This window comes from Anser anser, assembly GCF_964211835.1.
Source record: "Anser anser genome assembly, chromosome: 1".
NCBI lineage: Eukaryota > Metazoa > Chordata > Aves > Anseriformes > Anatidae > Anser > Anser anser.
In genome coordinates, this window is record NC_139720.1 from 155,923,306 (window position 1) to 155,941,074 (window position 17,769).

General features: G+C 41.6%; 1 protein-coding gene across 4 annotated transcripts in view; it reads left to right on the forward strand.

The window, feature by feature from the left end:
• The first annotated feature begins 391 nt into the window (after window positions 1-391).
• The window catches only part of STK24 (serine/threonine kinase 24), a 54,797-nt gene continuing 37,419 nt past the window's right edge, over window positions 392-17,769 (forward strand). For 2 of the 4 annotated variants that reach the window (XR_014589060.1, XM_083851805.1), the window contains exons 1-2: window positions 394-992; window positions 13,492-13,722. Coding sequence is in view for 2 of the 4 variants with exons in the window: in XM_083851805.1 (XP_083707931.1) it covers window positions 948-992; window positions 13,492-13,722 (276 nt within the window). In the remaining 2 variants the exon portion in view is untranslated. Of the gene's footprint in view, window positions 993-1,064; window positions 1,330-13,491; window positions 13,723-17,769 lie in introns of those variants that run through there. The other 2 variants (XM_083851807.1, XM_083851806.1) reach the window with 2 other exon arrangements.

The window sequence follows — 17,769 nt, forward strand, 5'->3', positions numbered from 1 at the left end:
GGGTACAAATCATAGAGTTACGTTTCTGTAAGTTTCAGGAAAATAAGATTATGCAGCATTAGCTCAGCCTATAAAGACAACAAGGAACATCTTAGCTACAAGAAAAAGCTTCGGAGGGAGTTTATGTCTAACCATAAGAGATCCTTTTCTGTTTTAAAGCTTTTCCTGCAGTTAAGAGATTTGTATGGACTCTCTCTGGTGGATGACCTACTGAAAAACAATTTATGCTGAGGTGGTTTCCTTTAGCTCGGCTGAAAGGACTGTGAACCACTGTCCCACGGATCCCACTGTCTGCCCGGCTGCAGTCTTTCCAGTACTTATGGAGCTACCTAGCTGTTTGTGGGGGAAAAGGAGGGGACCTTTTGGCCATAACCAGCCTATCGGAAAATGTGTGGTGGAGCTGTCAGATCTCGGCTTCAGTAGGCCAAGGGCAGGGAGTATTATATTGTCAAGTTCTTCAAGGTTTTACACAGGCCCAGGATTTCTCTTGTGCGGGGGAGACCTGGACTCCTGACCCGCTCTTCTCCCCTTCACAAGCGCTGTAAAAACAACCAGGCCGTCATTTTGGCTTGCTGCTTTTGCAGCTTCTGACAGGAAGTCAAGTGCTTCCTGAAACCATAGCCCTCAGACGAGCTCTAGCGTTACCGTGACCTTTCTGAAAGCGTCCGCCCGAAGGGGAGGCAGGAAAAGGACACACCGGCACATGTCTAGGGTTTCTGCCATCTTCATCTACCGCCTCGCCCCGGCTTCCTTATTTTAAGCGGGCGGCCCCCCAGCCTGGCTCCCATCTCGCTTCACCTGCTCGGCCCCACTGACGGGGCTGCGGGAGAGGAGAAACGGGGCTTTTAGTTGCCAGAAACAACGAATACATTTAAAAAAAAAAAAAAAATCCTAAAACCTCCCAAACCCCGCAAGGCCAAGGCCCAGGTGCGGCGCTACGGGGCTGGATGGAGGCGCCTCGCCCAGCCCCGAGGACGATGCAAGCCCAGGCGGTGCGTACGGGGGGAGGAAGAGGAGGAGGAGGAGAAGAAGAAGGAGAAGGAGGAGAAAGAGGAGGAGGAGGGTCAATGGGAGGAGGGATGAGGAAGCCGCCGTTGCATCCGTGACGGGCGCCTGAGGAGCCGGCGCTTGGGACAGCCCCTTTGCTGCTGGCTCGGGGGGAGGGAGAGGAGGAGGAGGAAGGAGGAAGGAGGAGGAGGGGTGTACGAGCGCGGCGATGAGCTCAGCCCCGGCCCCTGGCGCCGCCTGAGGAGCCCCGGCCCCCTCCCCGAGGCCTCCGCCGCCGCCATGGCCCACTCCCCGGTGCAGACGGGCCTGCCGGGGATGCAGGTGAGCGCCCGCCGCCGGCGGGGCTCGGGGAAGGGCGGGCGGGGGCCGAAATGGCGGCGTGGGGTGTACGGGGTGTGTGGGGTATGTGTGGGTGTAGGGTCGTGAAACCCCCGGGAACAAGGCGTGCTGCCAGCGAGGTCTGCGCCTGCTGGGTCCTTCCCTTAGGAGCCGCCGCTTTGCTGGAAGCATGCGAAGGGGCTGTGTCTCGTTTCCTTTTTTTCCTTCTTCTTAAAAAAAAAAAAATAATTTCCCCCTCCAGCCGCCCAGTAGTTCTCCCCCGTGTTTTAATCCACGAGGTGCAGCTCGACTTTTCCAGCCCCCTGATGCTAACGAGGGGAAAGCAGGGCCCGAAAATGTTGACCTTCAGCCCACGCTGCAGTGGTCATCTGTAGGACTGGCTGGGTGGATGGTGGTGGATGGACGTCTGGGGGCTGTGCTTGGCCCTCAGGGCTGGGTAGCTGCTGGCCTTACGTGATGGAGTTGGCTGGGTTTGTGCAGTAGCGAGATATGTGTATATATATATATATATATTTAAACAACCGATGTGGTTTTCTGGTGGTTGAACTGCTTGCAACGCAAGCTTCTGGCAGAAAAGCCATAAGGGCATCAGTGTCTGCATGTTATGCTAAGGTTTCCCACATCATATTAGATGCTTGCCTGCCCCGATCTCCAAAAGGAAAACTTATGAATGGGAGGTAAAGGTTTTTTGAATCCTGGACTGAAAGGTTTTGTGCTTCGTGAGGTGTAAGTATTGATTTACTTGGGATTGCGTGCTTGTTTTGCAAAGCAGATTCTACCTCGTGAATCTCAGGTCTTTGCATAACCCGAGGGTTTGAATTTAAAATGTTATATTCTTAGGCACGGCGTGAGTTGTATGCTCAGGCTGCCACTGGATGCCAAACTGAGTATGTAGGCCCTCGCCCTGAACCGATTGCTTTATCGCTCGGTAGGTACTGCTGTGGAGTGCTCGAGTTTACCTTCCAAATGTGAGCCCCTTGCTGATTGCCAAAGACACACAGAAGTAATGTTTCCTTCCTTTGGGTAGGGCTGGATTAATGCTAAATTTTCTGGTACTTATTTTGAAACAGAATCTGTATTTTAGGCTGAAAAAAGTCAGATTTGGAGTTGCTGGGAAGTAAGAGAATGAAGGTTACTCCAGCAATATGCATGTATTGTCCATGTGTGTCATTTCATAATTTAGGGATCTGTTTTCTTTTTTTATTTGCTTGTTTGGTTTGATATTTAGTTTGTAATGCCATGAGCTGTACTAAATCTGTAAGGCTGTCAGGATTTTTTTGTTAGTGCATATAATTTGGGGTTTTACTTCAATCTCTTTTTATTTAGGGCAGTGTTATTATTCTCATGAATTTGAATGTATTATTATTAGAGTTTCTTGAGTGTTTGGGAACTTTACTGTGTCTTTTTCACGCTGTTGTTAAAGACCAAACGAAGATAGGTAGAAGCATAAAATCCATGAGCAATGCGAAAGCTGCTTGCTAATTTTCTGCCCCCACTTCAAGATGCCTAGATCCATTTCCATTCTGTCAGAGTACACTGCAATCTCATAGTGGTCTCTTTTTAGCACACGATTCTTTTTGGCTCTATTTGCAGATAAATGTTCAAATATTAAGGTACGTACTATGTGTGGCGGCTGCTTAAATAAGACAAAGTTTATGGTTTGTGGCTTAGGTAGAAGAGAGGAATGGAGCTCAGTTCTCTGAGGTATAATTAAATTGTCTAAATCATGGGACTGTGTTTTCTCTTTCTGTAGTGTGATCCTTTCTCCCCACCTACCAGCTTCTGCAACAAATGGTGTAAACAATGTCAGTGAGAAAGTTAGGCAGCTTTCTCTCGCGTTCTTCGCTGTGCTTGTCCAAGAGACCAGTCCGTATCCTACTGTGAACAAGAGGAACTTCCTGACCCCAAAAACTCACTAGCGCTTTGTTACGCTGTTTGGTGTGAGCAGAGGAGTGTGTAAGCAGGGCAGAGGAACGAAGGATTAATGCATTTCTCTCTGAACAACATATCTGATCGATGGTTGAAGAGTGATGCATGAAAAGTGAGTGGGTAGAGAGTAAGCCAAAGGAATGAGAAGCTGTGGAGGAAATGTAGGATGGTGCTGGAAGGTTGTCAAATCCAAGACTCACTGTCTGCTGCGAAGCGGGCATGTTCTAACCAGAATAGAAACAGAGCTGGGTTTTGACCTAATTTTCGATGTGTGCAAATAAGTTTGGACTCGATGTTTGTACTGCCCTTAGTTTAAGGGCTCTGTGTCGATAGGCGTTTGAGCGTGTGGCATGCAGGGGCATCACTACTAAACTGTCAGAAAGTCTTCTTCATTCTCTCTGCTTTACACAGCTGACTTAAGAAGAATGCTTGCTTGTCTGTAACGTGTGATATTTTCGCATGGCTGGCTCAGAAAAAGTGTGTGTGACCTGTAAAAGGGACTTTCAGACCAGGCTGGCTTGCACTTCCAAGGCTGTGGTAAGCTTCTAGAGTTTCTTTATGAGACCATTTAAAATGATAAAATACTGTGTTCATAAATTAATGGTACGGGTGCTCGGTGGGCTGTAATGCATTTTGAAGCCTGTTAGGAGTGTCTTGAACCAGAAAGCTCAGGATATGTAGGCTTGCAGAGAGAAGCTCAAGGGCTGAAGCTGCAGAACACGGTACTGCAGTACATCAAGCTGTCAGATATCTGGCAGCAAGCAGTTTTAATGTAATCTTTAGCAATAAAATGCTAAAATTAATAGTTATTAAACATCTTTCTCCTCTCTTCGCACACTTAAGAAGGTTTTGGGGTTAAGCTATGTCTGATTTGTTTCTGTTTTCCTTTGTTTCTGAAGTTGGAGAACTAGAAAAGCAGTTGGGTTTTTTAACCTCATCTCTTTGTGTAATTCTGACTGTGAAGTTCCTTTAAAATGAACCATACATTGTGGTTTTAACAAGAAGAATACTTTCAAGAACTCTTGCTGAGGAAAGATAAGTGGCTCCATCAACGTCAGATCCTGGAGAAGTGAGAGGAGCCCATAGGTGGTGTGTGCCTTTTTGGCACTTAGCTGTGTTCAGCCAGTACAGTGCAGTGGTTGGGGTGGATCTAGGTGTGATACTTCTCTGTGCTTCTGCAGTACAGGTGAGAAAGAGTTTCACATGACTAAGAGCTTCAAATTCATTTCTGTGACATAATGGATGTGAATGCTGATGGATTGCAGAATTACTGATAAGAAATAGTTACTTTCACCTTTCCTATTTCAGTTTCCTGAAGGGAAAAAAAAACAGCCAAAACAAAAACTCTCCTTTTTTTTTTTTTTTGCCCTGAAATGCCCGGAACTCTTTTTTTTTTTTTTTTCCAGAAAAAATATTTTCTGAGAAGTTTTGTTTGTATTTTTAGGTGTGCCCGTATGCCACATTCGTAAAATTCCTAATGTGCTTTTAAAATTGCATCATCTTGAAGCCAAAGCCTCTTGTGTATGATGCAACTTTTCTTTATCTTCCTCCCTTTCATTTTTTGGTAATAATAATAGTACTTAGTATACCATTAAAAAAAAATCATTCTTCATTTTCAGTGCAAGAACTGCATCCATTTCTTCATCCAAAATCTAATTAAACAAAAAAATCACACCACCTTGCCACAAGAAACCCTAGCTAAAACTTTAACTAGATTTAAGTGAGAGCTTGACAAATGAAGAAGGGCTGCTAAGTATAAAGGCACCGCTTCTGACTCAGTGAGTGTCAGAACTGTAAATTTGCTGGAGACTGGAAGAGTGTTTTAGAAAATGCCGATGTTTACTTGTGTGTTCTTGCACTTTTCCCAGGATGTTCGCTCTCGGCTGCTGTAGGAGAAAGTGTTGGGGCCTCCAGGATGCTTTGTTCTGATCCAGCGTGGCACTGCTTGTGCTCTGACACATTATGCATATTACTGTCTTCCCTACTATAATTCATTCTCCTTTTACAATAAACTGTTGTAGCTGTCTTGTGTGTGAGCTCTGTGTTTGGTAACCACAACGCATTGGGTTTTGAAGGCTCTGAAAAGGCTGTGCAGCCTCTGCTGCCTTGCGTCTGCAGCACGTGTATGGGAGTTTAAATTTTTTTTTCCAGTTTCGATTTTTTGAAGGTTTGTGCTCACTGCTCTTGTTTAAGTGATAGTTTGATAGAGTAACCTGCAGCAGTTCATTATATGAAAGATCCTTGGACCATTATGGTCATGGCTAACCTGTTGTAAAATATCCAGGGGACAGATGCCCCGGACTCAGTGGCATATTATAAGCTTGGTCCTTCAGCGCAGGGACAGAAGGGTTTTCATTTTGCAGGAACAGAGTTGGTGTCCTCTGGCTTTTTAGGTCAAAGGCTCCGTCAGGGCTACGCAAGAGTTGCCTGGAGTTTTTCTAGACAAGTCAACTCTTACCGACAGCAGAACTATTGATAGTGCGAAGACGTGTAGCAACTTCTAGCGAATGTGTGCCTGCTGAGCTCTTTTCTCCTATACCCGCAAAATGTTGCCATTAAGTGTAAGTGGAGGAGTGAGAGTTGGTTTCCTTTGGACATGCTGTGGATGACTTCTTGGGGAAGCTTCCTAGGAAGTCATCGTTGCAGGGTGAAGCTTCAGGTTTGGATTTTATTTAACCCACGGTGCTGCAAACTCAGCCCGTAGAGTTAAAATGACAGCAGGTGAGTTAAGGTTTTCTCATTCTTTACGGTTCTTTGATCTACTCTGCTTGTGGCCTTTGCAGGTCCTTTTCTGTCAGGTGGAATAACCCTCATGTATGAACTGCTCTGCCTTTGGGGAGCAGTTTGAGGGAGTTGATGCAGTCAGCCCCAGAAGTGACAGACTACCTCATAAATAGCTGAAGGACTGAGGAAGACAGCTCTTGCAATAATGAGTGACAAGAGGGAATCCTTACTTGCCTGAATCTGTTACCTTGTTTCAGCCTTTCTGTGGTTTTGGAGCGATCCATTTTAGATGTGCTTTCCAGATTTCTGTTTAATTTTAAAATTTTATATAAAGGCAGGGTGGCGTGTTTATACAGAGGTAGAGGGGGTAAGGAGAGGTACTCTGATTTCCAAAGGCTGAGCTTACGAAATCTAGTTTTTGTATCTCTGCTCTGGTATCAGTCACGTCCACGATGGCTCGATGTCCTTATCAGTTACTGCATTCACCTTTTTATCTTCTTATTGTCTCAACGTTTGTGTCAGCAGCCTCTGAACAGGAAAAGCACATTTCCATCAGGTGGGCTTCCAGAACAGGTAAATAGATGCTGCTTCTGGCAGGTATGTTTAGTCTAGTCAACGGTGTCGGCAAGTTTCCCGTCTCTTGTTGGAGTAAGGTGCCCTTATAGTCAGCTGTCATTTTAGTTCCCAAGGAGACAGAAGACTGCTGATGCAGCCAGTACGTTTAAATACTGGGACCTGTGTTTTGAGAGGTATACAAGGTTTTGGCCGCGATGTACACGGTGGTGTCTTTCGTGTTTCTGAGGTAGGAAATGACTATTTCTATCTTGGCTACATCTTAAATTGTGCTAAAATTCTTTTCATGTTCCCTGTCTTGGGCAGGGAACTGCCAAATACTTACTAACAGAGCCAGCACGGCATCTAGCGTAGAATACTGCATCCTATAATAACTTCACCTGGTTATCGCTTTGCTGATGTTACACCCACTGGTGCTGGTGGAGCCCTGTTTAGTCGTGTGTGGACAGAGGTGGTCCTTTGTGTGGGTGCAGCTATGTGATCAAAATGTCTTTTACTTGTAAGCTCTTGAAGTTGAGGACTCTTGTGTTTGTCCATCTGCATCTCTTAACCTGGGGTACGTTTTCTTGCATATATATGCACATGGCAATTAATAAGAGACAATACATTGGGAAACATCAGTTTACTGAATTTGGGATGTGGAGTGAGAAAGAGTATATTTCTTCAAGAGTATATTGCTTCTTCACATAAAAGGAAATGATTCTATGACTTGATACTCCATGACCAGTCCCAGAACAATTTTCTTCTTGGGTTTCCTAATCAATTATTAAGAACTTTATATTTTGGTTTTGACTGTAAAAGTAGCAATTTCATCGTGACAAAATTAGGCACTCTTCTGGGCTGATGTGTTTGGGTTGTATGCTTGATTGAGCTTTGCATCATGATCAGTACAGGGTGATGATGGCATTCCCAAGTTAACTGATACCACTAAAATCTTTTTTTTTCTTTTTTTTTTTTCCTCCCATGTCCCTCCCTGCTGTCTCTCCTGAAATCAAACTCGTGAATATTCATATTCAGGATGTATAGTTGCAAAGTCAAAAGAAAACTACATTTATCTGAAGAGGTGTTTTGAATTGACAATATATGTATATATAGCTTTTCTGAAATTGCTTTCATAAGCCAACAAATACTTTGTTTACTGCAAGTATTTGTGTGGAATCATTCCCTCTTAGTGGACAAGAGCAGATCTGAGAGTAATAAATATTTGGGTTGCAGAGGCTTCAGGCTGTCGTGTGTGTTCATTCTGTATTAATAATTCTATAGAAAATAAGACTTGAATCAGGAATATTCTGGGAGTGCTTGTACTCACATTCTCTTTCAAGTTGTGTTATTAGGCACCTTTTAAGAGACGTTTGGGGTGTCTTGTCAGATGGTAGAATAGCTATAAGTCTTCCCTCAAATTATGGGAATGCTGTAGCTCCTAAAACTCATTTTTTCTTCTTTTTCTCAGTTAGTATTAACGCAACGTAAGTTTCCAAGTGCTTCTATTAGTGCGATTTATTCAGCCGTTGGTCACAATGGTGGCAACTTCCAGCGAGAGCCACCACTTTCTGGCATTGAACAATAGCAGGGCATGTGAGGCGTGATGCTCGCGGTGTCTGAGCAAGTGCAAACAAGGGAGAGGCATTGTTAGAAAGCTCTTCTTCGAGGCTCTTCCTTAGCTGTCTTTCACTCGCTGTCTAAAATACGTTCTAGATGTCAGTGCTGTGTCTGCTGGTGATATCTGCTGTTTTCATTGCATGCTGAAGGCACGGGGAGATTTTTTCAGTTGCAGCAATCTGCTTTTAAATAGTGTGATGGACGGGAGGGAGGAGTACAGCTTCTGAAAGCTCCTAGCTATGGTATTAAAATGCTATGTTATTAAAAATTACAAATGAGCTTGAGAAACTATTTAAATTAGAATTCATGTTGATTTAAAATTTATTCTTTCTGAATGCTTGTTTAAAAAAAGAAAAAGAAAGCAGGTTATGGTTAGGGAACTGTTAATTTTGGCATTGAACTCCTAAGGGTGTACATTAAGTTGCTTTCTGAATGATAATCTGAATGAACAATATCATGACGTTAAGGTTTGACTTTTTTTCAGGGGACACTGAACCCAGAAGATGACATTAGTTCACTGGGAATTTGGAAGCATGTCTTGGAGATCCATGTTATTGATAAAGAACTGAAAGTTTCGTATTCTGGATCCCAGACAAATGCAGTTTCCTTGAAAGTAGGTGGAAAGGGGGTTGTACGATGGATGAGGAATAATGTTTTAATAGGCAACTCTCCCCCTAACCCTGCTTAAAACCTCTTCCAGTCTAATCAGAAAACAGAGTTTATGAGGGAGTTGACCTGTGAAACAGATGTGAGTGTTAGTAAGGCCACTGCGATGCATGCTGTGTGGGTTTGTCTTCGTTTCTGTTCAACAACTGAAGTGTTTGAGAGATGCAAGGCTTTAGAGGACTCCTGTCCCCCACCCTTTGGTTATAACCCCCTGAAGTTTCTTGGCAGAATTTATGGCATCCTGCCTCCGTCTTATTTCAGTTTCCCACCAACTACAGGAAACGATCTTGTATATTGTATCAGCCATACATATATCTGGTGTGTATGTATATATCGTGGAAAGCAAAAACTGATACCAGCTTCTGAGAAAGGTAAAATGCTGTGTAGCAAAATTTGAGGCTTCTCTTTCCTGTAAGCAATTGTTCCTGATGTTGTGAAACCATTTAAGCATACAATTTTGGTTTGTTGTGGATTTTTTTTCCTTTATTTCTATTTTTATTTTAATATAAAAATATTTTTGTGTGTTTTCAGCATGTCTTTGAAGTTCTGACTTGGATGCAAATAATTTAACAGTGTTACCAGCTGAATGGGGTCAGATTGTAGGCCCATCTGGTCCAGTGTTTTGTCTTTGGTGGTGGTTAGGAATAGATGTCTAAGAAAAAAAGTGTAAGAATGGGGTAACTTGCAATACTTCCATGGCATACTTCCACAGCTTCTGGTAAATTGTACTGCTCAAGGATTTCCAGGGCCAGAAGTGATTATGTGGATGGATCTCTTTATGTTCATTTTTATTTTATTCTATTAGTTTCATCAGTCCTTAATGATTTTGTAGGGTTCATTGTCTGTGACACTCTATTACAGTGTGTATCCAGGTTTCCCTGCACACGTGTGAACAAGGTTCAAGCCATATTATTTTTATCTCCAAGTGTGGTAGCAGACAGCAGTAATCACCAGCAGTCACAAGCCAGGTCACCACGTGGTATTTCATATTCACCAGAAATCTCTAAACTTGTTTAGGTGATGGTATTTTGGGCTTGATACGGAGTGAGGATTGGACTGATTAATTGGAAATTGATTTGGTAAAATTAAAAGTATAGGAAAGAGGTGTCAAAAGACAATTGTCGATTTCAAAAGAGCAGGCATAGATCAGAGATCAGAGACCAGAGATCTGCAAGTGGAATCAGTTCCCCGAATAATTTGAGAACTCAAACAAGGAGATGGCTTGGAATTACTGCAGGTTAAAGAGAAAAGTATATAATAGTAATAATAATAACTGAATGAATAGGCTTTCACAAAAGGAGATGAGAGATAAGAGTTGGGATGCGATGCGGAAAAGGACTCCTGTTAAAGCTATGGCTTAGGTCAGAAAGCTATGAATAAAGTTAGAAGTGTATACTTGATCTAACTAACTTGAGTTTCAGTAACATTTTCTATTGAGCTACAGGGGTGGTAGAATGAGAGACACATAAAACCAGCTGCATGGTAAGATGTGTGTAGTGCTGGCTTTGAGGGGAGAACTGGGCAGGTGATGGCAGGGGATGATGCTGCTGGTTTCCCCAGGGTTGTTCTTGACTGTTGGTGATGGAGATGTGGCCTTGGCAATAAAAAAAGGAAAAAAAAAATGGGAAAAAAAGTCCGGCTACTACTGAACAACTCGGTGACCTTGAGGATTTGAATTCCTGAACAAACCAGCATGAAGTGCAAGGTGTCAGAAGAATGAATTGCTACAAAGAACCTCTGCAAGAGGCTGGGTGCTCGTGAGTTGGAAATGCAGGGGACTGGGAAGAGGTGAGCTTGAGCCAGGAGGCCAGGCTGAACAAATCTGATCTTGGAATATTTTGGGACTCTTATTTATTCTGTAGCAGTGGGCAACACTGATTACTGAGCAGAGTACGTAGAAGAGTTCATCTTAAGTGCAAGATATTTTTCTGGCTAATTAAGGTCAGAAGTAATGAATCCGACGTGGAACGAGTACAGAGAGGTTGCTGTAATTATTGGGAGAACGACGGCGCTGCTTGTGATGAGAAGCGAAGGGCTTTGTTCTGCGTGGTTAAACAAGCCAGAGGCTGAGAAGGGATGGTTGTGATCGCTGTGAGAAGTGCGAGAAGCCATCCGAACAGGAACCAAACCGCCACTAACTGGTTATGGAAATCAGGATTTTTGTGATTGTTAGACCTAAACGTTCCTTGGGTTTGTCTCTGTTCTGCTGCAGTATGGATTCAGTGACATGCTTTGAAGTAAAAGTTCTAGTGGCAGAGAGTCTAGCTCCTTGCCAAACAAGCTGATTGGCTTTATCCTTTTGGAGCAGATGTTGCTCTTCTGTTCTGTGGTTTGTCACAGTTCTGTGAAGGTGCTTGCAGCAGTTCCCATACTTGTAATATTAGTAGGAAAATGCTATAAGCTCAGCGAAAGCTTGCGAAGAGTCAGCAAGAGACTAGTGGCAGAACCTATGGAAAGCATTTTTCTCTATATTCAGTCATATAGAGAGAATATTTATAAAGCTATTTGAATATTTTGGCTCTGTTGGAAGGCTCTGCAGAAACAAAACAAAAGTTGGCGAGAATCCTTTCCAGATGTTATCTCGGAAAAATGAATGGGAATTGGCCGCTCATGTAATTGCAAATTCAAGCAGTTCATTATGTATCTGGAGGCCTGATCTGGCCATTTCTGAAATAGAGCAGATCATTAAAGAGAGCCCAACTGGTAGTTTTCCATAAGCACAGGCTGCCAGTAGTTTAAGGCTCGCACTTCAAACACCTAGTCTCCTGGGAAGAAAATTTGGACCTTCTCACACGGCAAGGGAGCTTCTTTTTGAACAGCTCCTACCTCCTGTGGCTCAGAAAAAAGTTCAGGAATGGTAACTTTTAAATCTTAAAGCTAAGAAATGCATGTACAAAAGTTCTGATTTTCGGAAGGTAGGTACATACTCTTTCCTATATAGTTTATTTATATACATTACTTCCAATTATGTATATATATATTACTATATAGATATAGTAATAAATATTTTCACAAGGAGCTTGGAGAAGGATCCTGTTGTAATACAATATTGTTTATATTGTATTAATACCAGATATTATTGAACCATTCGTTTTTCAAGATGGCCATAAGATTTTGGTCATAGAAAACTCAGGACCAATTCTTCCTAGCTTCTCAGAACTTCCAAACGCTCCGCCTGAAGAAATCAGTGGCTTTATCTCTGAACTCAGACACAACTATCTGGTCCTCAACGTGCCTAATTCAGCTGTGAAACTTGCGTGGCTCATAGCTTTGGGCAAACTAAAACGTCTTCTGGGTGATCTGCCTCTAGGGGCTGCAAGGTTTCATTATGTAACCTTTGAGATAGGAGAGCAGAGACAGAAGTATAGGTGGGAGATGCTTGATAAGCCAGACTTAATTGTTGAAGAGAAAATGTTGGCTCAGCACTTGTCTGTGGTAGCTTAGAAATTTGTGCTTAGTTACCCCTGTTTATGCTTTTGCAGAGTTTGTCTAAGTAGTATGAATTGTTTAGTGTAATGCTTATTTAGACATTACTGTATTTGTCTAGTAAGAGCCTTTTTCTATACCGATAATATATTTCCACTTTGGTTAACGTGAACCTCATCCTTTTAAGAACAATAGGAAGCCTTTTCAGGTGTCTGTTTCTTAAGAGGAAGAGTCTAAGTAATGCCACCCTATTTTCCTGCACATCATGGCTGTTCCCTCCAGGCATGATTTATCCAGCGTATTCGTAACCTAAATATTTTTAGTAGCTATAAAGACCCTTGCTGGTAGATCAAGAAGGCACACAGTGGAACTCAGCATCTCTGCACTAGAAGCGCGAAGCTGGAGAGCAGCCGTAGCTAACAATACTTGACGGTGGAGAAAAACCAGCTGTGGCAGAATGGTTCACATAGGTCTTGGGTTCTTTTTTGGGGTGACGTGTTTAGGTAGGTGCTCGTAGTCCTCACACAACTTGCTTCGAGATAGCTGGGAGCAGAGTATGTGTTAGGAGTGAAAGAGTTTATTCAACTGAGAGAAGAAAAAAATAAATCCCGCTCCGGGAAAAGCTTGGGGTCAAGAATAAGGAGGAAGTATGGCAGTTTGTGCAGGTGATCCTTAGGAGGAGAAAGTTGAAGAGAATTGCTTCCCACAACAAACAAAAGGAAATAGTGAGTGCACTGAAGAGTGGGAACGGAATCCTTACAGGATGTGGTGTGTGAAAAATTCAAAGGAATAGGTCCCTGCATCCTGGGAAGGGAGCAATTTAAGGAGGAAGGGACAGCAGAAAGGATTACTTTCATTGGTAATGATATTTGACCAACCTTAGTTTTAATAGAAACAAAATCTTTGTAAGGATCTTTCATTCTCACTGTAGCTTATTGCCCAAGAAAAAGAAATTGAGGTAATACCATTTTCTCATGCCAGATAGGGTAAATCCCTGTCACAGGGACTGTGATAAATTTGCACTTCATATACAGGGAAGCATAAATATTGCAATATGTGCATATAAAGGATGTAGAAAGAACACATTAATTATGGAGATGGAAAAAAAAAGAGTACCTGGATAAATTGGAACATGTAGAATTTTTAAAGTGTTTGCTGCCTTTAAAAACGTCACATTTCATTTTAATGTTACAAATGCTTAGTAATTTTTCTCTTATTTTTTAACAGACTCTGAAGGCAGATCCAGAAGAACTTTTTACAAAACTGGAGAAAATTGGTAAGGGCTCTTTTGGTGAAGTTTTCAAAGGAATTGACAATCGGACTCAGAAAGTGGTTGCTATAAAAATTATTGATCTAGAAGAAGCAGAAGACGAAATAGAAGACATCCAACAAGAGATCACAGTGCTGAGTCAATGTGACAGTTCATATGTAACTAAATATTACGGATCCTATTTAAAGGTAAGATGCTCACAGTTGATGGTGGTTTGATTTTACCAGTAATTCTTTTCCAAGTTGTCCAATCATGCCTATTTTCAAGGGCAAGGTTTCAAGCAGACCTCAGTTGAAGAAAAATCTATTTTTGTTCTTTAATTTCTAAAGAAAGAACGTGTTACTATATTTTTGTGACATGTGACAGAATTTAATGGGAAAAAAGCATGTCTTGCCACTTCTGTACAGAAAGGATTCATTTAAATGACGACATCAATTTGCTAAGCTCTTTCTAAATAATATGTGTAGATTTTCCTAATATTAGGAAAATACAACCTCTTAAACATTGGTTACGTTCAGAAAACTATTACCTAAATCTGTATTTGAATAGTCAAAACATTAAAAGCAATGCAGTGTCAGCTGTTCTGCAAAATTTGAATTTTTTTATCAAGGTCTGCTGAGTAGCAAAGTATAGGTTGCTTTTCTAAGGAGGCTGAACCAGCCTTGATCTGAATGTTTTAAAAATCAAAATTAAAAAAAGTTAATCTACGAACTCATTAGCAAATGGCACATTAGCCATACGTGAAGGTAATAGAAGGGTTTTCCATTAATTGCTTTTTGGATCTGCTCCCCTTCCATCCTCCCTGAGATTCTCCTGAGAAGTTTAGATTTCAGGATTTCAGGGTTCATTTTTGAGTGTGCCAAATAGGTGGTTTTTTTTTTTTTTTTTTTTTTTGGCGGGGGTTGTTTTTAACTGGCTGAATAGAATGGTTTATTACCTCTAGCAGGTAGTGAAAATATCTGGAAGCTTTTGGTACTACTTTATTTCTGTGGTCAGACTTTGTGTCCCCCATCTGGGTAGCTCTTTATTTTTTTAACAGATGACAAGCTGGTTAAGAGATCGTACTCTTGAAAGGGTTTGAAATTGAGTAGGCAGAAAATACTTCTAAATTAAATTTCAGTCTGCTTTTGCTTTTGTGGAAACATTCTACTTCATCAGCAAAGATGTGAAGGTTCTGGAAGTGGGACCCCTTTTTATCTCTGGATTTCTGAGATTACCAGTTGGTTTGCAAGGAAAAAGGACTTTTTATCTGAATCCAGGAGATGCATAACTGAAGGGGCAGACAGTTTGTCCTTTCATCCTTGTGCTCTGAACCTGTTTGCTTGGACAGTTTGTCACAGAAGGTAAATGTTTTCAGACCTGATAACCTGTCAGCAGTACTGTACTTAAGTGATGTATAATTTAGATCTCAGAGGCATCATGTTGTGGTTTAACCCTGGCAGGCAGCTTAGCACCACGCAGCTGCTCACACACTTCCCACCAGTGGTGTGGGGAAGAGAATCAGAAAGGTAAGGGCGTGGTAACTTGTGGACTGAGGTAAGGACAGTTTAACAGGTAAGGCCAAACCGTGTGTGCAAGCCAGGCCAAACCAGGAATTCGTTCACTACTTCCCATCGATATGCAGGTGCTCAGCCACTTCCAGGAAAGCTCATCATGCATAACAGTTCCATTAAAAGACTCCAAACGTCCCCCCTTCCTCCTCCTTTACTCCAGATTTATTGCTGAGCATGACACCACAAGGCATGGGACACCCCTCTGGCCAGCCTGGGCCAGCTGTCCTGGCTGTGTCCCCTCCCACCTCCTGGTGCACCCCCAGCCTCCTCGCTGGCAGGGCAGCGTGAGAAGCAGAAGAGTCCTTGGCTCTGTGCAAGCATTGCTGTGCAACAACCAAAACATCAGTGTGTTATCACCGTTATTTTCATCATAACACCACCATACAAGTTACTAGGAAGAAAACGAACTCTATCCTAACCAAAACCAGAACATATCAGGAGGCACATGATTGAGTATAGTAAATTAAGTGTGTTTTTCATCATAGCTTTTATTACTTCTTTTGAAATTTATCGGTCCAGGTTTAGTAGTGAAGTATGTCTTGTAAGAAAGGCAGGAATTGGATTTATTTATTTATTTCCTTCTGGACTGTATCCCTGCTTCAAATCTTTTCCTTCTACAGGAGAAACAGGAAGATGTTACAGGATAAGTGAAATAGAATGCAAGAAAAATAGTTTGAAGTTTGATGGGAATGCTACGTAGTAGTTTTAACAAAGTGTAGTGTGGCAAAGAGAATCCAGCGTCCAGTTTTGAACTGAGCAAATGTCAAAATTTTGTGAAGACAGCAAAAGCAATAGTTGCAACACTAAGTGAAGAAAAGAGGAGACCGTAGGGCTTGGCAGCTTGAATGGGTTTGGCTGGGATGAGGCATCACTGGTGATGTTTGTGCTTATTCTTGTGAGGACCTTCTGAAAATACTTGTGCTTTCAGTGTCCCTTCTGCAGTAGTCTGAATTTTCCAACTTGATGCATCAGTTCCCCAAGATACTGCAGTAACACCGGCTGTATAAGATTCAGCTACTTCTGAAAGAAAACATAGCTCTTTCTAAATGTCCTACTGGTAACCCATGTTCATACTTCAGTTCTTTGTGAATTTATATTGTTTTGCAAGACGCTTTGTGCTACAGAACTTTTGGTCTTCAAAATAAAAAACGTTTTTATTTATGCTCTCAAAAATTAATACGTGGTGTTTTGGTGATGCTGATGCGATGAAATCTTGCAAATGAAACATTATGCAGTTGCATTAGCTGTTTAAAGTAAGAGTCGGATCTATTATTGGGTAGCAATGATGTGTCATCACTGATATAGATATACTTAAGAAGGAACATATTGATGTTTAAATGAATTGGTTAATAGTCTTGGCTGGGAATCTAGGTTTATTTGCTTCAGATCCTTTGTTGCCTGTGCAAGCTGAGATTGCCATACGTAGGGAAAGGTCTGACCATCTTTTAATTCCATCAACGTCCATGAGATTTTAGCACTAATTACAAAAAAGATAATAGTTTTTTTTCTCACAGAATGATATTCTTTGAAGTGATCAAGCAGGAAAACGTAAGATCTTGGGGTATGTTGCCTGCCACCGCAGCAATTATTATTCTTTAAAGCCTGTGCTGTGTGATAAGAACTGGCCATGTGTCTGGTGGATCATGGACAGAAAGAGGAGCTTTTTATAGAGAAATGTTAAATTGATTTTCTGTGAATTATATTTGACAGGCAAATAATGATTCCAATAACAATTATGCTCTTTCTTTCTCTCTCTCTCTCTCCCTCTCATTTCTTTATTCTTCATGCTCCAGATCAGTCTTTGTTTCCTCAGGTTTCTTACACATCCTTTTGTGAGCTGAAGAGGTGTCTTTTATTATGTAATAACTTTTTTTTTTTTTTTTCAAGTATTCCCATGTCAGTTGTTAAGTAGGCATAAGTAGCTTTTATGAGAACTTTCTGGTATTTATATTGTTTCAACAAGTTTGAAGACACCAGAAAAGAAGTATTTCTGTCCCATCTGGGACTCTGCAGACCTGATGATGAATATTTCATGTCCCTTTGTAGGGTACGCTTACGGAACTGCAGAAGACCTGTTCTGACATCCTTTAAAATGTTTGACAGATTTTAAGAAGCATTCTGTATTTTCAGCGAAGGTGGTTAACGGGCAATACCATGAAAACTTACATTTTTGAAGATTCTCCAGGTAGCTGGAATGTTTAGGTAGTTTTTCTTTTGTTTTTAACCATCTGAATCATATGTCTTTGAGAAATCCTTCTTGTATTGTTCTTCATTCTCTGTTATTCCACGCCTGCTTCAGTTAAGCTACGTGATTATACATGCTAGTGTGTTAGTGAAATTTTAAAAGGCTTGTATAATACTGGTGTACGTGCCTGAGGCCTCTTACTGGTGTCATGATGTTCGTGAGAATAGCTCGTCAAGCTTTTGGTGTCTACGGAACAACGTAGATGTGGAAGTACAACAAAAAATGGGTGTTATCTTTAATGACTTAATGACAGTTGCTGCGTCCCAGAAATACTTGTTTCTAAAAAAATTATTTTTAACTATGCTTTTTAGAGCAGTGTGATGTACCTTGCGAAATTTTTTTACTTTTTTTAAAATATATATTCTGAGTTCATCTTTTCAGAAATGTATTTGCTTTATAGCATTTTTTTAATATAGATATGGCTTATTCGCTGGATA